Source organism: Lipophrys pholis (assembly GCF_963383615.2).
Source record: "Lipophrys pholis genome assembly, chromosome: 9".
In the NCBI taxonomy this organism is placed as follows: domain Eukaryota; kingdom Metazoa; phylum Chordata; class Actinopteri; order Blenniiformes; family Blenniidae; genus Lipophrys; species Lipophrys pholis.
Window position 1 is genome coordinate 29,210,514 of NC_137639.1, and position 23,518 is coordinate 29,234,031.

General features: G+C 48.3%; 2 protein-coding genes across 5 annotated transcripts; both read right to left on the minus strand.

The window, feature by feature from the left end:
• Positions 1–346: 346 nt before the first annotated feature.
• On the minus strand, positions 347–15,072 carry myo1eb (myosin IEb). The gene is made up of 27 exons (XM_080471547.1): positions 14,786–15,072; positions 11,843–11,980; positions 11,605–11,694; positions 11,425–11,519; positions 11,236–11,323; positions 9,591–9,680; positions 9,376–9,507; positions 9,154–9,288; positions 8,941–9,073; positions 8,608–8,804; positions 8,446–8,526; positions 8,040–8,126; positions 7,668–7,754; positions 7,412–7,579; positions 6,972–7,057; positions 6,800–6,881; positions 5,882–6,087; positions 5,657–5,801; positions 5,405–5,519; positions 5,161–5,330; positions 3,825–3,970; positions 3,404–3,550; positions 3,124–3,281; positions 2,972–3,046; positions 2,713–2,899; positions 2,168–2,331; positions 347–1,751 (listed from the first exon to the last, which is right to left on the minus strand). Exons 1-27 carry the CDS (start codon positions 14,786–14,788, stop codon positions 1,675–1,677), a joined length of 3,282 nt encoding a protein of 1,093 aa, XP_080327673.1. The 5' UTR covers positions 14,789–15,072; the 3' UTR covers positions 347–1,674.
• Positions 15,073–15,151: 79 nt separating this feature from the next.
• pi4kb (phosphatidylinositol 4-kinase, catalytic, beta) lies at positions 15,152–22,934 on the minus strand. 4 transcript variants are annotated; one of them, XM_080472123.1, is made up of 14 exons: positions 22,814–22,909; positions 20,142–20,790; positions 19,619–19,984; positions 19,263–19,304; positions 18,801–18,896; positions 18,373–18,600; positions 18,018–18,245; positions 17,771–17,880; positions 17,580–17,684; positions 17,353–17,476; positions 16,986–17,251; positions 16,777–16,909; positions 16,580–16,700; positions 15,254–16,487 (listed from the first exon to the last, which is right to left on the minus strand). In XM_080472123.1, exons 2-14 carry the CDS (start codon positions 20,757–20,759, stop codon positions 16,306–16,308), a joined length of 2,619 nt encoding a protein of 872 aa, XP_080328249.1. In that variant the 5' UTR covers positions 20,760–20,790; positions 22,814–22,909; the 3' UTR covers positions 15,254–16,305. The 4 variants fall into 4 exon arrangements, with proteins under 4 accessions (XP_080328252.1, XP_080328249.1, XP_080328250.1 ...); XM_080472124.1 differs by lacking the exon at positions 19,263–19,304 and having other exon boundaries at positions 22,814–22,916; XM_080472125.1 differs by lacking the exon at positions 18,801–18,896 and having other exon boundaries at positions 22,814–22,916.
• Between the last annotated feature and the right edge of the window lie 584 nt (positions 22,935–23,518).

The following is a 23,518-nucleotide window of genomic DNA, read 5'->3' on the forward strand; positions in this document are numbered from 1 at the left end:
ATCAAGTGAAAGAAGTTAATATTAAGAACATCAAAAAGCACGAGATAATAAAATAAAGTGACAGATAAAAAAGAATGAGAGAAAAAAGATGGAATGGAAAATGCTAAAAAGCTAATTTAAATATCTGGATGGACAAGAGAAGCTTATAAAATGATAAAAACAAATAAAAAAAATTGATAAATCAGAAATAACAGTTTTAATAAAAAAAAAAAGACAGATCAAAACAGGGATAAATTAACTGAAAATTTCAACTAAAACAGAATATGAGAGGAATAGATAAATACAAATTTTCACTGAGAAAAAGATCAAATTTGCTCTCATCATGAAAAACAGAACCAACTGATTTAGGACAGAAATGTTTATTTAAAAACTAATTTATTTAGAAGGGACACTCAGGAGAGCACATACTTCTGCCACATTTGTCACCAGGGAAACCAATAGATTACAAGGTTATTTGATTTCCACCACACCACTCCTTCCACCATGGCCATTTGAATTACTTCATAGTATCGCCATTTGACACAGATGTACACACGTTTTACAATTTCCGTGTGAGCCGACACAGTAGGACGATGATGGCTCACGGACCTTGAGAGAAACACAAGCTTTCTTTGCAGAACCGAGTTAGCATGTTAGCCGTTAGCTCATATTGATGGTAACTATCCTGAATGGTAACGTCGTCATTGTACAGAACTCCCGAGTGGGGGCACAAAGATAAACCATTACGGTGTTTCGCAGTTTTATGGGATTTGATTGGAAACGGTTACCTAAATAGATCCCAAAATTTAATCGATTGGTCCTTGGATGATGATAAATCATCCTTGCAATTCGGGTTAACAATTTTTGCAAGAAGTTGGTAAAATTCATACACACATAGAAACCAATATATTCACGCAGACAAAAACATAACTTTCGCCCCAATTTCCGTTGGCGAAGGTAATAATTTCCAGGCAAAACAATAAGTGATAGGATTACCAGGTGAAACAGGAAGTGATACAATTATCACTGGAAGATCAGTCTCCCCCTTTGGAGGCTCGTTTCTCTGCACTTAACCCATTCTATTCATAGTTAACCGTAACCATACATACTGGGCTGCGGCTGCCACGGTGCAGCGCCCGGGCAGTAGTTGGGGATCAAAAGTCTTGCTCAGGGACGCACAGTGGAGAACGGTCATCTGTGGGATTCGATCCGACAAACATCAGAATTCCACAAAGAGATTAATAGAATATGTTTTAAGTCTGCTTCTCTCACCTCTCAGCCAACACTTCCCTATCTCACCCCCCCCCCCCCCCCAAAAAAAGAGACGTGACAATTTTTTTAAAAGTCTTTTAATAATCATTTTTGTTTGATGTTTGTCATCATATTGAAAAGTTTACTGACATTCAGTCGACCTGTTTCTGCTCAGAGGATTCAGTTTGTGTCCATCTCTTGGTCTCGCTCAGCTCTTTGCTTTGTAGTGCACACTGTGGCCTGAGGGGGGCACTGTTCAGCTCTTCGTTTTATCGCTGAGCTCAGAAGTGATGACCGAGATGGTCACAGACTGAACCCTAACACTGGTTTACAGGAACAGCCCACTGGACACTTTAGGACCCTGGCTGGTTTATGGTTCATCTGAGGACCGCCTAGCCAGGCTGTACCCTGCAGACGTGTCCTCATAAACTACCCGACCCGACGTTAGATCTTCTCAACGTAGTTTCCGGGGAACATGCCCTCTTTACCACGCAGCCGGCCATACCACCAACCAGACGGATCTGCAGGGATGGAGACGAAGAAGAGGAGGCGCGACAGTCAGATACATCAGAAACCACAGTGCCCCCTTTGGTTTCAGAGGCGTAACTGCAGCATTTAGAAAGTCAAGACAATAACTCAGCCTCAGCATCTACAGTTGGAGAAAAATAAACAGTCATAGCACAACTAGCAGTGCTTTTACTAAACTACTGTGTCAGTACAATCGGTACCATTAGCAGTATTAGCCACTTTAACAAAAAGGCTGGAAGTATTTGTCGTGTATGCGCATTAACAATATAAGAAGTGATTTTATGAGCAGTTAGATGTGTTTGCAGTACCTTCTAGCATTATCAGCATTGTTTCTATTATGTATTTAACATCAGCCGGAATGACAGTGGTTTAACTTAGCGTTTGCAGAAGTAGTAAGAGTACGCAGTACCTTCGGTGAGTATGTCGATGACGTCGTCGGCATTGAAGCTCAGCTCGTCGGTGTCCTGGGCGTCGTAGGCGTACAGAGCTTTACACTGAGGAGTACGGGGCTTCGGTTTTGGTCGACCCGCTCCGGGAACTGGCTTCACCTCCTTCGATCGCCGCCGGTGCAGCCTGCAGACGAAAAGCAGGGATTAAATCACCGGGACCCCGAACCTTGTGTCTACTATCAGTTAGTGTTGGTGGCCATCTCCCTGACTGATAACACTGTATCAGATTGGTTGTGGTTTAACTGGTAAAAATCCTACAAGTTTTTTATCAAACAATATTTTTTCACTCCCACCCTGCTGCTTTACCTGGATGTTCGATATGGACAGAGAAACTCCAAAAGAGTGCTGATCAACGCTGCCACATAACACATTTTTAAATTTTCCGTAAAACTATTTTTCCATCTTTATGAGCCGAGGTTTCTTATCTTTAAAGTTGAAAAATGAGTTTTAAATCGGTGGAAAGTGGCAGAAATGGTTCTTATGTATCGGTGCGACTGAGTCTCACCCGGCGGCGCCCTGGTCCGGGACACTCATGAAGCCCATGTCGTTTTGTTGGGGAGCCCGGTTGGAGGACCGCTGCTGGTTGTGGAGGCGGGGCAGGGTGGGCTGTTCCATGCTGGACTGCTGCCTCAGGAGCGAGCCTCTGGAGGTGGAGCCTCGGCTGGGAGCTCCGCCCCCTCTGGGGCGGGCAGCTATGACACAGAAAGTAACGTAAGTTCTTGAGATTGTACAGAAGAGAACTCACAGGCGAAGTTGAGTTTCACCTGAGCTGTGCTGCCCGCTGGGCAGAGCGTGGCCCCCCATGTGGCGGCTCTTCCGGGTGTCTCTCCTGGTGGGTCCTGCAGGGCGACGACGAGGTGAGGGGGAGAACACGACGGGAGAACAAATCATACTAAGACAGGCGGAGAAAACTCACGGGAGTTCTTGGGCAGACCCGGTCCGATGGACACCTGGAGAACCTTTCCGCTGGGCTTCAGGACCGCATCGTCTCCCTGACCCGCTTGGAACTGGATCTGTCTGGATCCCGAGGAACTGAACGGACCCCAGCCCCCTTTCTTCACCTTAAACTCCAGACTGCAGGGACAAAGGGTAGATCCACGCAGACGGGTCAACAACAGTCGGTTTTCGATTCCAGGACATGATGGTGACTGACTGAATGAGCCACGTGGACAGTGACTGACTGTCCCTCCACTCACAGATTGTTGAATTTGAGCGGCAGCTGCTTGTCCGTCTTCTCCTGATAACGTTTCACCAGCAAACTGAGGAACTCCGTCTTAAAGATGCTCTGGAGAACGCTGTCGTACTCTTCCTCGTGGACAATGAAGAAGTCGTCCTGCAGAGTGCTGAGCAGCAGACAGACAGAGACAGGAAGACGGAGGGAAAGCTTCACTAAAACTACACTGAAGGAGGAACTGTGGAGTTTAAAAAGGGATTTTCAATATTTGAGTCGAGTTCATCAGAGAAGACAGGTGTCCACAACCAGAATTAGTCCAATAATGTTTGAAAACCACAAATACATTTACTGTTCAGAAATGTTCAATATCCTCCGAGTTTATATGTAGTTTGTTGATGCTGCTGGTTCTAGTGGTAGTTTCAGTCTTGGTTCTGGTGTCGTACCTCATGGAGACAGACTGGATCCTGTTGACCTCGATCTTCCTCTTCAGAACTTCCTGAATCTGACCCTTATCTGGACCTTGTTTCACCTTCTCCCGGCCGATCAGGTAGAGGAACTTTGGCGTCAGGATGAGGTCTCGCTTCACCGACTGAGGGACAAGAGAAACAAGAGTTGCTGATGTTAAAGTCTGTGACTTCAGCACCCTGTTCTCAGTGTTCGATCAATCCACCAATCAGAGAGCTTTCTGGTTCACTTTTGGTCGTAGATTCAGCCATCCTTGGTCATCGTGGAATTGGAGGTCAAAAGGTCTAAATACGGTGAAGTGGAACACAGCTGTAGTTCTAGATGGAGAAGACCAGGTTTTAGTTCTGGTTCTTCAATTTTGTTCCACCTCTGTTCTAGCTCTAGTAACAGATGTCCTTGGGACCACTTTGTTTTAGTTTTTTTTGTTTCTCAACTGAATCTGCCATTTGAACTTCAAACTCTGGTTGTGGTTTAAGGACGTGTTCACATTTCCCTGTTTGATCCGGACCGAGTCTCTTCGGGGAGTTTCTGGGAAAGACCATTTCGCTTAGGCCTCTTCGAACATTCCCCGAACTGTGAACCGGATCTAACAAGCGAACTCTGGTCCTCTCGAAAACGTCTATCTCGGTTCTCATGCAAACAATGTTTCCAGCGGGCGGGGTGAGAGGACGTGACTTGGAGCACATTGCATTCTGGGTAGTAAACAAACAAAAGCTAACTGAGAAAGAACTCAAGAAAAAGTTCGGAAATATCTGACAGGCAGACTTGGAGTAGTGAGGAAGAAGTAGAGAGGAAGAAATAGTGAGAAAGACTCATTGACATCTGGAAGACTACATATCGCGGTTATTTGTTTCTACCCCTTAGCCACGAGCTAACTAGCCAAGCCACCACGAGCTAAAGCGGTGGGACTGTCGCTTTCAGTTCAGACCAATCAATGAGCCGTGTTTCTTCTTTACATCCTCTCTGGTCAGTGTTTGTTTAAGGCGATGGCGCCCCCAATCCTGCAGCTGGTGTAATTACAGGACATTTTCCAGACAGTTTGATCTGGATTCAATTGTGAATGTGAACGCCACCCAGACCAAATGAAGGTGTGAAAAATCTCAGCCCCCTCCCTCCCAAGTGAACCGAGTCCCGGACTATCCCAATGTGAAAAGGCCCCTTAGGTTTAATTCTGCTTTTGTTTTTAGGTGCTACTGGTGGGGATCCTCATTGTGGCTTGTCTGGTAAGTGTGGGTCAGACGGTTAAGAACCTAATGGACCTGCCCTCCTCTAGGAGAACCACCTCCGTAGTCAGAGGGAGATGCAGGTACTTACCCTGAATCTTCGGTCGTATTTCATCACCACGTCGGCGAAGTCGATTCTTTCCCTGCGGCCAACGAACTGCCGGATCTCGGGATGGTTGTCGGTTCCAATGTAGTCACCCACGAAGTTCCTGTTGATGCTGTTCCTGCGGCGCTCCTTTTTGTTGAGCAGAACATCGGAGGCTGGAAGAGACAGGAGACGCCTTGGAGACACTGACCGGGATGGAAACATCTCTGGTGATGAAGACCAGCCTCACCTTCCTCCCTCATCTTCACATATTTGCGAACGGCGATGTGTTTACGCCACGCCTTCTGGATGACCCGCGCGTACCCGTTAAATTTCCTCTCCCTCATTTCCTCCAGCAGGAAGAGCTGTACACAGGAGACACATCAGTCTCTCTGTCAGCGTCCAGTCTCTCCGTCAGCGTCCAGCATGTCTGTCTCTCCGTCAGCATCCAGCCCGTCTCAGTGAACATCTCATCATACTTCTCCACCTGATCAGAACGTACCGACTCTGGAGCTTTAATGAAGACTTTGGACTTCCCTAGCTGGTACTGATCCTGGTCCATGTGGACGGAGTTGAGGAGGTGCAGAACTCCCTTGCGCTGCTCGCCTCTCCACTGAGGCCAGCTCTCCTTGGTCAGGATGGCATACCTGCAGTAGAACCGCATCGGTCAGTGTGTCCACAGCAACAGGACAGACGTCCACTTCTGAGCTGGGCTTTGACCTCTGACCTGTGCAGGAACTTGTTAAAGACTCGTCTGTAGGCGTATCCGGCTCGGCGTACTCTGATGTTCTCGCGCAGGCCGAGGTACTCCACCTGGTGCCTGGCCCGGTTGTCCTCCCAGTCCCGGGGGCGTTTGGTCTCGTTGGGTTTGATGCAGCGGATGTAGTGGGGGGTGCACTTCATCAGGGTCTGCACCAGAGAGTTGGCTTGTTTCTGCAGAGCGACAAGAATGTGAGAATGTTGGATGGACAGAAGCAAACAATCATCAGAGAAAACACAGTCATGGAACCATCACCTGAGAACCACCATCAGAAAACCAGAGAAGCGTCAGAAAACAATCGTCACAGAACCACAGAGAACTAAAGGGAAGAAAGAATTACAATTTTGTCCAGTGGTGGCGAAGAGGCTAGAGAAGCGGACCTGAGATTGGAAGTTGGCAGGTTTGAACACCACAGCAGACAGGTCGCCACTGTGGGAACCCCATCAGCTCCCCGCAGGGCCCAAATATGGCTGCCCACCGCATCCTACAAATAGGTTGGGTAAATGCGGAAAAAGGAATTTTCCCAAAGGGATTAATAAAGTATGGTTAGTTTAGTTTAATTTAGAGCCAGAGAACCACAGAAAGAAGGTTAGAAAAGAATCAGGTAAAGAGAACCACCAGCAAAGAACAGGGATCCTCTCAAATAGAACCAATGTTACAGAATAGGGCTGCGATAATGACATGAATTGTGATGAATAATCACAATTTAATTTAATTTTGTTGTGCTTTGGGATTTTTCTCAAACATAACCAACACCAGCTGTGTCTGTTTTTTTGTTTTTTTTTAACCACATGCCAGAGCAACCTCAGGGAACAACCCTCACAGAACCAGAGAGCCTCCGTTGGAGAAGCGACGAGTCTTTGCATCTCATTTGAACTTCCTCACCTTGATCTTGATGCTCGCCGTGGACGGTCGTCCCCTCTTCTCCGCCTCCAGGTTCTCAGGGAACAGAGCCTTGATGAAAGGACTAACCATACACATGTCACACATTTTAGAAAGAACACACCTGTGCACAAGGAGGACGCCCCCCCCCCCCCCCCACACACACACTACTTACAACTCGCTGCTCTGCATCAGCTCGATGATGTCATTAAACAACACGTCTCGGTTCCGCTCACAAAACCCATTTGCATCATAGGACACCTAAACAAACACACACAGATGCAATGCAGGAATATTTTTGATGTGTTACAAGCAGATTACAGGCATGTTACCAATGTGCTACTTGTTTGTTGCCTTCGCCAGCAAAAGTTGGGGCGAGGGTTATGTTTTTGTCTGAGTGGATTTATTTAGCGGTTTGTATGTATTTATATATTTTAACTTTAACCTTCGAGATAATTTGTCATCATCCAAGTTAGTGGTTTATCGGTGTGAAACTGGTGTGTTCTAGGCGTGTCACAGATGTAATACAGATGTGTTAAAGGGGTCTTACACGTGTAATACAAAAGTGTCAGTTGTGTGCTGCAGGTGTGTTGACAACGCGTGACATCCGTGTACCTTGCCAGCGTAGTGGTGCACGATGAATCCTTTGTTCCAGCTGCTGAAGTGTTCGTGCGAGCCCACCTGCCCCTGCAGCTTCTGCAGCAGCGTCTGATCCGCCCCCTCACCTTTAGCGTGCATCGTCGCACAAACATCGTCCAGGATGCTCATGATCCCGGGAGGATTCTGGGAAACGGCGCCCAGACGGACAGTTAGAGATGGCCCGGGTTCCCATTCGGCTCCCACCCCGAGCTCTGTGGAGTGATTAACTCACCAGCTTGGACTCGATGAGGTCACAGACCACCTTGTTGTTGAAGTACTCGATCGGAGTCCAGCTGATTCCCTCGTGAACGTATTCCTCCTGCAGACACCAACCTGTCGTTTACACCCTGGAATAACTCCAAATCTCACTGTGGAAAGTTTCAGGGTCTCAGAATTGCTCCGCTCACTACAGTGAAGAGACTCTCCGGCAGTTTTACACTTAAGAATTTAGTCCAATGAATCAAATTACACATCAAACTAAAAACTTGACTGCAATTCAAATTTCTGAGATTCTTGAGACCAAAAACATCAGGGGTGATATTTGAAGACGATTAACATCAGTCAACCTGTTGTGTTCGAGCACTCGGTATATTCTCAGTGTTACCTGCTCGGCCTTCAGAGTGAGCTCGATGAAGATCTGCTGAAGCTTCTCGTTGACGAAGTTGATGCAGAACTGCTCAAAGCCGTTTTGCTGAAAACAAGAGAGGCTGCTTACTGTGGCAAAGTGGCTCTCGGTGTGATTTGTTGGGTTTGCCTCGGCTAAAAGCGCCAAGAAATAAATGTGTTGTATGTGGTGCTATATAAATAAAGTTGAATTGAATCAGACACTGTTCATGGTCTGCCTCAACATGACAAGCTCAAGTTACAGAGTTGGTCCTTCTTTTTACCAGCAGGGGGCAGAATTTTCACTGGCGGAGTGTGTGTGTGTGTGTGTGTGTGTGTGTGTGTGTGTGTGTGTGTGTGTGTGTGTGTGTGTGTGTGTGTGTGTGTGTGCGCGCGCATATGTTTACCTGGAAGATCTCAAAGCCATAGATATCGAGGACTCCCACATTGAGCTCCTCCTGGTTCTTCTGCATGGCTGCGTTGATGCGCTAGAGGACACACACACATGAACATGAGCAGCACACACACAAATGGACAGAAGTGGACATGGTGAACAGTGGAGGACTGACGTGGACCAGGAAGTCGAAGAGTCGCGTGTACAGCGCCTTGGACAGGGCGTCCCGGGTGAAACACGCCTGTTCAGTGTTCAGGGTCACTGAGATGGACTCGGTCTTCCCTCCCCACCGACTGTCCATCACCCTGCTGGTCAACTTCTGGCACAGACTGTCCTGAGGGATCCCCAGCAGGTAGGCCGGGAAGGCCAAGACTGAGGACGGAACGGCAGTCAGGGAGACGGCATCATTTAGTGCTACTCTTCTTTGTTGTATAATCAGTTGTGAGTATTCAATTGCAGTAATCTAGGTACCATCTGAGGTCATTTGAGTAACGTCTATAGTACTTACAGTCCTGACTCTCCACCACGGCGTAGTTGTTTTCTTCCCTGAAGGTGATATTTCCCAGATGTAGAATTCCTGCGACAATCTGAAGAACCGAATCCTGATCCTCCATCGACAGACCCACCACAGACATCGCCGCCTACAGGCACACACAGGTACAGATGGGTACAGACATCGCCCCCTACAGGCACGCACAGGTAGAGACAGATGGGTGCGTACCAGTGTATCAGCAAACTCCTTGCTGTCGTCCACATCCTCCACTGTGAAGGTTCCTGATTGGTTGAGGTAGACGTAATAGTCAGGGGTCGTGACCCCAAGGTTCTCCTTCTGTTCTCCACTGGCCCCGCCCAGCAGCTGAGGTCAAAGGTCACACAGAAGTCATCTGTCTGTCATGTGGCAAGCTGTGGCAGTACAAGGTGGTAGTAGTACGTCTTGCTATACCTGGTAGTAGATGTGGAAGTTCCTCTCTCCTTGATTTTGGGACACTACTCGACTCTTCTCGAGTAAAAAGTTTGAGATTTTACCTCCATCTGGAGCTCCTCCTCGACTGAACTGGATCTCAAAGTATTTCCCCTGATGGAGTATGAACGACAGACGGAGTACTCACACGTTGTCCTGTGCACGTCGTGTGTTTGTTTATGTGCATTTGTACTCACGAATCTGCTGGAGTTGTTGTTTCGGACAGTTTTGGCGTTCCCGAACGCCTCGAGCAGCGGGTTGGACTGAAGGATGATGTCTTTAACGTGCTGCAACACAAACGCATCGTTACCTTTTGAGACAGCAGTCACCAGTACTGTGAGTACTGCGAGTACAGTGAGCAGTTTTTGTCGGTAGTTTTACATTTCATATGGACGGAACAGGGAGGACAAATAACTGTTTCAGGTTCTGGATCATTACGATTAAGCAATGATAGAACCAACACACAGAACAGGAGGAACAAGTTGAATGTTATCAAAGTTCCAGTGTGTTCATCTGGAGAACTCGACCTGTGTTCTTTTAGATCCCTCGTCCTGTGTGACAGAGATCCTTTTCTGAAGGTTCCTCAGTGAAAACAACGCAGACGTTTTCTTTCAAAGCCTCCAAAAGTTACAAACATGGTCAAAAACTTTGTACCCTCCAAAGTAGAACCGTGGAGACAAACCTTGTTAGTAAAGACTGAATAAGGAGAAGCAGAACACAGGTGGTGGAGAACAAATCTACGCTTTCATTATGTCGTTTTTAAAAAGAGACTTCAGAACTCGGGAAGGTAAGAGCTTCCTTCTTCTCTGATAAACACTTAAAACACCAACAACACTGCTGTGTTCTCCTGTGTCAGTGATTCCTGAACGGTTATCTGGAACATCTTGCCATAAATTAATCTCATAATTCACAGAACACAATCCGCAACATGAAGACGAGCTCAGTCCTGGTTTCACTGATCTTTATGCTTCGTCTGACACTGTTGATCCGGAACGTTCCGATAGAAACACTGTGTTAACATCACTAACGGCACTACTCTGGTTTAAATCCTCTCTAATGGAACAGAAACTTTTATGTGTCAACCGAGAACAAAATGACATGTGGAGTTCCTCAGGGCTCCATCCTGGGTCCACTTCTGTTTAGTATCTACATGCTCCCACTGGCTCAGATTTTAGAGAACAAGACAATGTGCCATAGTAGCTACACAGAATTACATCACTTCCTTGTAAAGAGAACACGTGTCAAAATATGAACAAAGAGTCGGGGCATTGAGCAAGGCATCTTTGGATGTGCCAAAATTTACAATTTTTAGATTCACAGATGATAAATTAACAGTTTGTGTTCTCGGCGAGGTTAAAAAGACACAAACTGATAAATGCGATTATGACTTTTGAGCCGACACATTAAAACGTGACATTAGAACATCGACCACATCAGCCCACTTCTCAGGTCTTTACTACCTGTCATTAAAAAAATAAACACATTTCAAAATAAGAACTGCTGGTCTACAAAGCTCTGAATGGTTCAGGAACCATGGACATTTCAGATGTTCTGTGATGTTTGAACCAAATATTTAGAACAAACCTGCAGCTCCATCTCAACTTCAGATCGTTTTGGCTGCTGATGCCTTTATTAAGGACTCGATCTAATTTGGGATCTACTGGCTCTTCAATTGTTCTACATTTTCTTTTTTTTCCAAATAGCTTTAATGTTTTTAATCTTTGTTTTATTTTTCCCATCACAAATCTTCTCGTCTGTATAAGATCCATAATGAGAAGAACTTTGAATTCACTTGAAAAGCTAAACGGATAAAAATTACCTCAACTTACTGCGAGTACTGACCTGTACTTTGTCGCCTCCTCCAGACACTTTGGACACGTAGCTCATGATGTATTTTGCGGCAACAGTTTTCCCTGCTCCACTTTCTCCACTAAAACACACACACACACACACACACACACACACACACACACACTGAATTGACACCAGATATGTGACCTTGTTGTGTTGTTGTGTTGAAATCCCGCCTACCTGATGATGACACACTGGTTCTCGTTGTCAATCATCATGTTCCTGTACATATTGTCAGCCAGAGCGTAGATGTGTGGCGGGTTTTCGTACTGAGCCTGGAGGGTTGTTGACGCGTTTGTTAGTCGGTTTGTTAGCGTTGACGTTTGTTAGCATTGACGTTTGTTAGCGTGTTTGTCTCACCGCTCCCTGGTACAGCTCCACTTCTCTGTCGGTGAAATACGGCAGCTGCTTGAACGGATTCACCGAGATCAGAACTGGACCGATGTAGGTCTGACAGGCAGAGATTAAGGACCACAACCAGGACTAGAACCTGGGTCAAGGCCAGGACCAGGACCAGGACAACATGACCAGAACCTGAACAACAAGTGAAAACAAACCCAAGCCTGAGCCGTACCAACAGACCAGGACTCGAGGATACAAAGATGTAGTCGTCCATGTATCTCTTCTTCAGGTTGTCGGTGATGGCGTCCTCGCTGATCTTGGACAGCAGGACCATGTCGTCCACCCCGCTCACCTTCACATTCTGGGCCTGCCAATGGTATCGCTCCTTACTGCCCTGAAGGAGGCGGGACATAGAGAGAGTCAGCAGTGCACCTGTCAGAGCTTTTTTTTAATTATTAAATAAATTCATTTGGATGAACTAAGAGTATAGCTCTTCAGAAGAAAGGCCTTAGCAGCTCTATGTGCTCAGGAGGCAACTCTGTCCCGGAGGAGGCAGCCTTGTTCTGCCCCCCCCCCCCCCCCCGACTCAACTGAGGCAGTGGGAAACAGAAGGATGACGGCTAAACCGTGATCCCTGATGGACAGTGACCTCCACCCCATGCAGGACACAGTAACAACCCTGCAGAGCTCCTTCAGTGACAGGATGCGTCACTGTAAACATATGAAGAGGAGATACCGCAGGACTTTCCTTCCCGCAGCCGTCAGGCTGTACAATCAGCACGGCCTCAGGCGCTACTCATCACAATCCTCCTCAACTGCACCATTAATACTCACTTCTCCTGCCCAATACCCGTTTCTACCTGTGTGGAATTGAGTCATTTTCAACTGGCTGAGCGTGTAATATATATACACACACACATATATATCTGTGTGAAAAACATTCTGTCTCTGTAGTTTAAGCATCAGTTATTGAATCGGTCATTTATTTATTATAACGGACATTTGTCTTCTCATGCGTCCTGGGTCCTGCTCCTCCGGGCCTGTGAATGGATTCCCAGCATTCTTCAGTCCTGTGAGGACTTGTTGTCCTGGAAAGTGGCCACGCCTCGACGTGTTCGCCTCGACACGCCGAGAGGTGTGTGTGTGTGTGTGTGTGTGTGTGTGTGTGTGTGTGTGTGTGTGTGTGTGTGTGTGTGTGTGTGTGTGTGTGTGTGTGTGTGTGTGTGTGTGTGTGTGTGTGTGTGTGTGTGTGTGTGTGTCTAAAAAGATGGTTGATCGGGCTGACGGAGGTACAAGAGCGCTAATGGGGGCGTCATGGGTTGTGTGTTGCTCAGAGGCGGAGCTTGTTAACAGGCAAGGCAGGCAGCTGCTTGGTGCTCCAAGCCACTAGGGGGCCCCCCCCCAAGGGCTGACAACCTTTTAATTTCTGACATTTATTTGTTGGTTTAAAATTATTTCTTAATATATTTCATGCTTGGGGCCCCAGCACACACTAGAATCTGTGTTGATATAAAAATGATGAAAAAAAAAAAGGTAGTTAACAACAGAAAACAGACAGACCATCACAACAATTAAAACTGTCGGTCTTTCTCACGGAGGATTTAAAAGACAGTAAAGTCGTCAGTGAGTAAAGTTTCTTCACCATCAAAAGTCTCAGAAAGCGAAACTTTGACAGGAAGAGGTCTGGCAGACCCAAAGTAACAACAAAGACTCCCCCAGCATGTGACCAACACAGAAGACTGCCTCATCAAGACGCAAAGCATCCTGGGAAATACAGTCAAAACATCACAGGCAAGCCCGCTGGCTTTTATGGTGTCGGTTTGGCCAGCGCCAACAGCTCCTTTAAATATAACATTGAATGGACCCGGCAAAATGACAACGAAGTCGGTCTCTATCATGAAAAGCTCAATGGGAAGACAAAGGCAAGAAAAGTAAGAAATAATAAGAGGAGATAAAGAACTGGATCTGGATGAGCATTCAGAATACATGTTATCCTGTTGCCAAACTTCCAGACATTTAGAATTATATGACTTTAAGTGTGAGTGATGTTTAAAGTGGAACAGAAAACTATTGTCTGTTCAAAGGTATGATACTGCTGCTACTGTTGCAAGTCATTTACACAGTTATACTGTAATACAGTGGGCTGATCAATGTATGTATGTATGGAAACTCCTTATTGCTGCCATCATGCCCTTCACCGCCTCTTTGTGGCCTCCGAGACGTGGCTGGAGGTGTTTTTGGTCCACGCTGGAGTACGATAGAAGTACATTCCTTTATTCATCCCAATGGCGGCTGTTGCAGTTGACAATGCAGCAACTAGACATCGTTTCATAACTCGGCAGTCTGGACGGGATTCAATCTAATCTGTCGCCTCGCCTCTGCTCTGTGTTGTTATCCTTGAGTTCCCACAATGCTTAGCGTTCAGCCCTGGAAACATCATTGATGATGACACACGAGCAATCGCCACAGAATCAGAAGGCAAGTTTCTAGAAGTAAACAGCTTGCGTGACGGGCAGCTGGGACAGATAAACAGCGGTCGTATGGAGAAGTGCTGCTGAAGTGTAGGAGAAATGATGGTTCCACAGAACATTAGAATAATGACCCAGAGCACGAGTCCAAGCTCAGGTAGAAATACAGGAGGAAAATAGAATAACAAGATGGTCATTTGACGACATGGAGCGGCCGGCACAGTCTCCAGACTTCAACCCCACTGAGCTCTTTTGGGATGAACTGGACAGAAGAGTCAAAGCAAAGCAGAATACAAGTGCCACATATTTATGGGAACTTCTGCAGCAGAGCTGGAAGAACCTTCTGAGTGTGTTCAGCTGTTTTATCTGCCAAAGGAGGCGTCAAATATTTAGAATGCATTTTGGTTCATTATTGATTCCATGATTTCTTTGTAACTCAGATTATTTGTTCTATACTTTTATTTTGGAGTGCAATGAGACAAACTGAATAATAAACAAAAAAAAAGGAGAAACACATACCCAGAATAATTTCTACATTTGGTGGTCCTTAATATTTTTCTCACTGTTATTTGAATTTTAATGATTTTTTTTTTTGTTTCCATTATATTTTCATGTTTTGTTTTGAAGGAAAACAAGACAGCAGCACACATCCAGAACCAGGACCATGTCCAGAATGAGAATCAGAAACCACGACGAGGTCTTATCAGGGTTCTTCTGATAGTTTCACTCACCATGTTTGCAGCTCTGCTCCACTTCCTGCTTCAGGTAAAAGTCCAGGAGTCTTGAGTCTCAGGTGGATTCAGGGGGATCCGGGTAGATCCCGGTGTTATGGGGCTGACCCGGATCAGGTGGAGGTCCCGTTTCAGGTCTCCTTGGTCCAGTCCGGTTGTGTTCACTCGGATTGTGTGCCTGTGAGCTGCATTCCTCAGTCCGCCTGTTCTTTTTGGGGTTTTTTTCTCCTGACTCCTGCAGGTGTGGACAGGTAGGACGCGCCTCCTCCTCTGGAACTCTGGGTAATGGAGTCAGAGGAACGCTCGGCTGGTCTCTGCTGCCCCCTTGTGGCACCACTCAGAAGTTTTTTTGTTTTTGTTTTTTTTAATTCTAACACCAGAGACAACATTGGACCTTTAAGTGCAAAAACAGTACCAAAAACGATTCAAGAAAAAATAAATAGAACAAAATCAAGAAGAGACACACTTCTATAAAAACAGATTCAAAGGGACCATACGTCAGATTTAGGTAATCTCCCTCTGAGCTCCAGGGGTCTGCAGATTTTATTTTGATGTGCTGCTTTAAATTAGAAACATTTCCAACAAACTCCTCCGTCAAGAAAAGAGATGAGCATTTTTCTACATTTTCACCATGAAAATCTGCTCCAAAAGAGATTTTGATGAAATGGAATTAAGTTTTTAATTAGTTAGGAACACGCTCCACAATATTTCTCTGAACTTCAAAGAAAAAGTTTTTAAAAGACAGAAATTTTTTAACTGAAAACACACCTGATACACACACACACACACACACACACATACACATACACAAAGTACAGAGGAAAATGTTGACGGTGGAATGAGTTTTCAAATCAAACAACAAAAAGTTTTTGAACAATTAAACAAACTACAAGCGGACATGATGATACTTTAAGAGACACACACACGGCCATGACTGGGCCGTCTCCTCGGTTTGGGTGGGGCTCGGAGCCTGTCATCCCTGTCCTGGTGGGGGTACCTGCTGGGGGCGGGGGGGTACCCCTTTCTGCCCCCCTCCTCGTCCTTATGGCGGAGGAGGAGGCTCGCTCCGGCTATGCAGTGCTGCCTTGTTTGTGGATCTGGCGGTGGAGGCTCCTCTGCTCTCTACAAGTGGGTGGTGTGGTAGTGTTGAGGTGCTGGGGGTGGTGGGTACGGACTTGGGGGGCACCTTTAAGGGGGCGTAGTGCCTGTGTGTTAGCGAAGATGCAGATGGTTAATGTGTGCGTGCGTGTGTGAGAGCAGAACATTAACCTGTAAACAACAGACGTTCTGCAGAGAACCTCGGCTGCTTTGGAGTTCAGAAATAAACACAGGGTTCGAACATGGTGCCCGGCTCAGAGGCACTGCAGCAGCTACACCCTCTACACACCAGCCGTACAACGACGGGTCACATTGAAACTGGGCCGCGCTCTGATTGGCTAAGAGTCCCGCTGAGCAGCCAATCAGGGGCTGCTGCTAAAGAAATGACACAGGAAGCTAAAGGACGTGGAACAGAGGAAGGGTCACATGATGCCGTTGGTGAGGTACTGGAACCCGTCGTACAGTTTGGTGGTCAGAGACCTCATGGAACCATCCACCAGCTGCTCCACCAGCAGCTGCAGCTGCTCCTCCGTCAGAGACATGTGGAATCGTTCCTTCAGCCCCCGCATGGTGCTGGACCCGTGGAAACAGGGCAGCTGGGAACCTGAGGAGAGAACTCGCAGTCAGAGGAGGTGGAGGAGAAAGAGGAAGAGGAAAAGGAAGAGGAAGAGGAAGAGGAAGAGCAGCAGCACTCACCTTGTTGCATGATCTCCACAATCTGCAGAACACGGTCCATGTGCTTCCTCGCTGCGATCAAACCCTGCAGCATCAGCATCTTATAGTAGTTAAACATGTCTCCCTCCGGACCCCCCATCACCTGCCAGACACAGCACAGAGTTTAAAACACTGGACAGTCACAGTGAGGGTTAACGAGACCAGGGGGACAGACTCACGTCCACGAAATCTGCGGTGAGTTTGAAGGCGGACGTCTCAAAGCCGAGATTCTTGGGAGAACTGGACAGGATGAAGCCGAAGTCGATGTGGATGATGTGTCCGTCAGCGTCCAGCAGGATGTTCCCATTGTGCCTGAAGGGAGAAAACATTCTGTCAGAGCCCGTCTGTGTCTCACCCGTCTGTGTCTCGCCTGTCGGTCTCTCCTCACCTGTCTTTGACCTGCAGCAGGTAGCAGATGAGGCTGTAGCCGGCACAGCTCTGGACGAAGTTCCTCTGCGCGGTGAGGAATTCCTCGGTGGTCGGAGCGCCGTGCTCCTGCAGGAAGTAGTCGAGCAGGAAGAGCTGGCTCTGCTTCTTCACCTGGTGCAGCGACACGGCGTTCACCACCGGCTCGATCATGCCGCTGTCCGACGACAGCACCAGGATCTTGTAGGGCTTGATCCAGAGGGGGACGCGCTCCTGCTCCCAGATGTGCTGCAGGAGGACAGCAAGGTTGACTACATGTGTGGAAAGAAGGCGAAAGTCTTCTTGACTGCTCCCTCTAGATCACGTGACCTCTGATGTCACCGCGTTACCTTGAGCTGCTGCAGCACCTGGAAGGCGAGCAGCTCCTGCCTCAAGTCATCGCCACACTTCACGATGACCGACAGAAGCCGCCAGGTCGGAAGGTGACCGTACGGAGAACCCTCCCTGATCCTCCTGCGGGGAACACAAGGGAGGCGTTGGGAACAGCTGCAAGTTTGATCAGCGCGCCTTTCGGACGGTTCTGAGGAAACAGCAGCGTCGCCTGTGGAGCACCTACCTGACTTTCTCCTCCCACGGCTCCTTCAGGGCCACAGCCGAGGGGTCCTCGGGGTCCCGCTTAAAGGTGGTGGGGGCCTGAGCCAGCTGCTCCGACAGCCGCCGCCTACCACACACACACACACACACACAGAGTTAGATAGTTATCCGTTCTATCTGGAGGTTCTATGGATTCTCCTGGTGTTCTCTGACCTGATGTCTCCAGCAGCGATAAAAACAGGTTCTTTACTGTCCAGACTGGTGATGCTGTCCACAGAGAACTGACTGATGTTGTCACAACTGTTAGTGTGGATCTCCGGGAGCTGGAGAGGGAGGAGGAGGAGGAGGAGGAAGTTATCAGGAGTAACAGATCTTTCACAATTCAAATATCGTGAGTCTTCGCTATAAAAGGGTGTGGTCATACAGTGGGTGTGGTCTGACAGAATGGGCGTGTCCTCACCTCCACCTGCAGCTCTCCGATGTCGTCCACAGACCACGCCTCGTCGTCGTTGTCGTAGTTCGGGACGACGGAGAAGCTTCCCGCCCGCTGGTCCACTGTCATGCCGCAGTCCGGCAGGTTCTCCACCGAGCGCGTGCTCCTGATGCGGTTCTCTGGGATCCGGATGGGAACGCTGGACGTCTCGAAGTTCTCGCACTCCAGAACCTCAACGTAGATGAGGTATGGGGCCTGAGGGGTGGTTTGAGATGGAGCCGTGATCAGACTGGACCAAGAACGCCTGTTGTGAGGTCAGACGTACTGACGGGAGACGTCGACGCCACACCACCCTGTTCTGACGCATCGGGGCCCGTCTCACCTTGTCTTTGGAGTTGAGCACCACGGCCTGGGTGTGCGGGACTCGGACCACGTGGTGGTCAAAGGCGGCGGTGGGCAGCCACACTCGCGCCGGCAGCTTGTGGTTGAGCAGGGATAGTTCGGAGATGAGCCGCTGGGTCTTCTGCTCTTTGGTGGGCAGCGTGGCCAAACGCTTCCCGATGCCCATCAGAGACTTGATGAACTCCCTCTGAGGAGCCAGACGCACCGGCTGCACACACAGAGACCGAGACAGACGGACACGGTGATCAAGCCACCCATCAGTGGGCGGAGCCTAAATCACAGAGCTCATTCCTGATTGGATTAAATGAAAAGAGAGACAGATGTGCGGCGCTGCACAACGACAACCAGAGCCCCGTCTCCACACAGACTCCACTTCCCACAATGCACCCTGGAGGTACGTGAACTTACAGGACGGGAATCGAACTGCAGACTGTTGGAGCTGTCCGAGTCCTCAGGGCCACACAGACAGAACTGAGCCGCTTCGCATGCTGCACTCTGATTGGTCTGCGCGCGCACAAACGTTAACGATTTATACCAACATGTTGTCAGGAACAAAACTTTTGAAAATAATCCCATAGTCCCACAAAACTGCAATATTGTAAATACTGGATGTTTTAAATCTCTCACACACACACACCCACACCCACACACACACACGCACACGTACACGTACACGTACACGTACACGTACACGTACAAGCACACATCGATCGAGACACCGATCAGTGGGCGGAGCCTAAATCACAGAGCTCATTCCTGATTGGATGAAATGAAGAAACAGAGGTGTGCGGAGCTGCACGACCACAACCAGAGCCCCGCCTCCACTTCCCACAATGCACCCTGGAGGTCAGAACAAGTACGTGAACTTACAGGACAGGAATCAAACTGCAGACTGTTGGAGCTGTCCGAGTCCTGAGGGCCACACAGACAGAACTGAGCAGCTTCACATGATGCACTCTAATTGGTCAGCGCGCGCACGTTAACGATTTACTGCGACACGTTTTCAGGAACAAAAGAGACGTAACCTCATCTGGCATGTCTGTGGTCCTGTGTGATCCTTCCCAGTGTTCCTAACATCTCTAATATGTACAGTAGTTCCAACATTCCCTGGGACACTGTGGATACTGGGTTGCTAAGAATATTCTGGAGGCTTTGTCTCTTTAGAATGTGTGTGTGTGTGTGTGTGTGTGTGTGTGTGTGTGTGTGTTGCGGTGACCCCGCCTCACCTCATCCTGGTTGCTCTCCACCTTGGGGTTGCTGGCCGTCCTCTTAAGGTTGCTGCTCAGGCTGATGCTGACGGTGGCGTCCGACTTGGAGCGCTGGTGCGTTCGTTTGGAAGGCGACAGGCTGTGCTCGCCCCCGAGCGGCCCCGGGCCGGCGGAGGATGGGGTGAAGGGGCAGAAGGGTGAGAGAGCCAGGGGGTCCCTGCGGGCTCGGGACCCCGAGGGCTTCAGCTCGTCGGACAGGATGAGCTTCCTGAGTTTGGTCCCTCTGGAGTGTCGCTGAGTGGAAATGTGCATGTCTGAGGAGTACGCCCCCAACAACCAGGCACACTGCAGGCTGAAGGAGATACTCTGTCTGCAGCGGTGCACCTGAGACAGGTAGAGAGAGGGAAGTTTTCAGAGGTTTAGAAAAACCTTGTTGAGGTTAGTTGGTGACTGTAAATGTCGTGTGTGTGTGTGTGTGTGTGTGTGTGCGTGCGTGCGTGCGTGCGTGCGTGCGTGCATGTCTGTGTGAGGCCACGCTCACCACGTAGGGCTTGATGGCATCTCCCACGTCCTCGTCCATGTGGATGTACATGTTGAGGAGCTGGGGCAGGAAGAAGTCCACGTCGTCGTGCGCGAAGCTGAACAGCCGGTTTCCGATGTAGGCCTGCACGCCAGGCTCTTTGGACTTGTGCAGGTAGGAGATCGCCATGGAGACGTCAAACAGCTTGGACTCGAACAGGCGCAGCAGCCACGACTGTTTGGACGGGTTGTGGCGCTGCCGCCGCCGCGCACTCTTCACCGAGCCGGGCGCGAAGCCATCCGGGTCGTACTCCTCCTTGTGGATCTTGGGTGTGGAGGAGGCGGGGCCAGAGTCCTGTGGTGGCTCCGCCCCGCTGTCGGGGTGGGCGGTGTCTCCCTCCTGCCGCAGCTTCACCTTCTGCAGCACCTCCCGACACGCCAGCTGGGCCACCTCCGCGTCGATCACCAGGCTGAGCTCAGCCACACCCTCACTGATGACGCACAGCGGGGGCGTGACCGGAGGGGCGGGCCCGCACGAGGAGGATGGGGTGGAGGGGAGGGACAGAGAGGGGGAAGAGGACATGGAGAGGGAGGGGCTGTTTTCATCAGAGGGGCAGGGGGATAGCTCCGCCTCCTCCATGTGGGTCACTGGGAAGCTCCGCCCTCCTCCACTGAAAGACAAAGAGGTCAAAGGTCAAACAGAGAAATGGTTGCTCACACAAAGCCCAAACCTCAGCCTGTGTAGGAATCATGTAAAACCCCTAAAACTATTATATGTGTAATAAAGAACTTGCCATAAACACACAAATGCATGAAATTAACTAAGTTAAAAGGTGAGAGAGTTTTCCCCATTTGGGGGATACCTGCCATATCTGGCAACGCTGGTCAGCGTGTAGATCTATTTTCAAGTGGTTGTTAAATACAAGTCGGCAAAATCTAGACAACATGATGGAAAGAAGAAGGAGAATGAAGAAAAAAGAGCACGGCTTTTAACAGCTTTTAACATATTGGCGGAGCCACTTCCTCCGGCGCTTATCCATGACGTGAGTCACACATCGATGACGAAGCAGTCGATGTAGGAAAAAATCCGAATTGGCACTTTTACACGGCCACAAAACAGGTCGGAGATGAGTCACTTGTGAGTGAAAAAAACCAACTGAATTGTGGCTCATTTCAACTGCAGTGTGCACGAGGCCAAAGATGGTAGAGACTCGTTCCACCTGGAGGTCACCTGACCCCTCAGTGTCTCTTCCCTGCAGTGGACCATGACAACCTGATCTCTCGTTTGGAGCCGTGGGTGTGATCAGGCATCCTGGAATGGTTCAGATCTTAACTGGCAGATCGAACTCACTGAGTCGGTCTTGGTGCCTTGGTGACTGTGTGTCTGCCACCGCTGACATCTCTTGTTGTTTTTCCACAAGATTCAGTTGTTTCCCATGATCTCAATAACCTGATGGCCGCCCTTCAAGAAGAACGGGATGCCATGCCTCAGCAAACATTAAGTCGACTTATGAACGGCAGGAGACGTCATTGTAAATTTGAATTTGAGGCTCAAGATTACACGACAAGTTATATATTATTCTGTTGTGGTATTTACCTTCCACTGTTGTTTCAATAAATTATTTGAGATGAGGGAATCACCACAGCATGCTTCTAATTATGCTTTCATGAACTTTTTACATTTTCCCTAAATTTGTGTGAGAAGTATATCTGTGTTTGCATAATTGACTCTGCTGTTGCTTGTATTGTTGTCTGTGTTAGTGTTATTGTTTGAGTCAAGGAGTCAGCGTCTCCGAGCAGAGAACTTTGGACACAATCTGATTCTGGGTCATTTTCACGTGACGAGACCCTGAGGACACTTTTTTCAATCAGTAAGACCTCCTTTGTTTTCTCGCACACACACACACGCGTTAACTTTGAGAGAGCTGAAGTTAGCCTTCGACACGACGCTGTAAGAGAAGTGAGTTTGGAACTGAGGTACAGTAAAGGTACAAAGCAATCCCATTACTACTGCTGCAACACACACACACACACACACACACACACACACACACACACACACACACACACACACACACACACACACACACACACACACACACACACACACACACACACACACACACAGAATAGTTAACTACACTTTGACTGTTTAATGTTTCATTACTAGATGTGCACTGAAGTGTTTCTGTAAACTTTGACGTGTTATATCAAAATAAACGCAACATAAACATTTATAATATGTCGAAATCTATGATAATGACATTTATAATAATCAAATGTGTGACAATAACATAATTAAATGATTGTAATTACTGCAGTCTAAACAAACTTCAGCTTCACGAGACCTTTAACTCCCTTCAATAACAAACCAACTTCAGCTGCACGAGCTAACCGGCTAATCCGGCGGTCAGTCAACAAGTTGACACCGCTAACCAGCTTTAACCAGCAAAATTAACCACGAACCAGCCCTCCACACCGACCTGCGGCGTCCCGGCTGCACCAGCCGCAGCCGATGGTCTCCAGCAAGCCGAACATTTTGTCACTGTTAGCCTGTTAGCTTTAGCACAGGCTGCTGCTAACTCTCAGCTGTTGATTGGGCTGGATGCTAAGCTAACGTTAGCTCCAGCTCCTCCACACCGGCTCTCCGGGCGCAGTGACGCGTCCCGTCGGCTCCAGGTGAGTCGGCCTTACCTGGCGTCCGTTTAGCGGCTCAGAGATGACTCTTTATCCCCGGTTTGTCACTTCTTCCATTGATTCTGTGCGTTGTTCTGCTCACACTCAGCCGACAGAGGGCGCTGCCGCCGGCCGGAAGAGGCCGGGCTTCGGCAGTGACACACACACACACACACACACACACACACACACACACACACACACACACACACACACACACACACACACACACACACACACACACACACACAGATGCAGATACAAGGGACAGAATTGAGATTTCCCCGCAGGGTGGCGGGAGAGTTCAGCCATTAATCCTCAGAGCAACTAGAAATTAAACTGTTATATTTTATATGTATGTTTTTCATAGTTGACAGTCAGCTGTAATAGTAATCCAACTTGGTCGTCTGTCCACATGAATGCCATTGTCAATGCTCGTAGCGGATTGTTCTCTGCTGCATGGGTGTTCGGTTTTATTACAGAAACAAAAAACAGCACGCGCTAGTGGCACTACATGTAAACATTGTTATCAACATTTCTGTGGTTGCCGTGTAAATGGACATCGTCGTTAAGACGTGGCCATGTGATGGGAAACTTTTCTGAAATGAAAACAGTAGACACTTCACCCGAGACATTGTGTAAATGGGGCCTCAGAGTCGAGCCAAGAAGGCAGTTGAGTAAGTTCATCTGTTTCGGATGCCTCCCCAGTGGCCTCCCATTAGA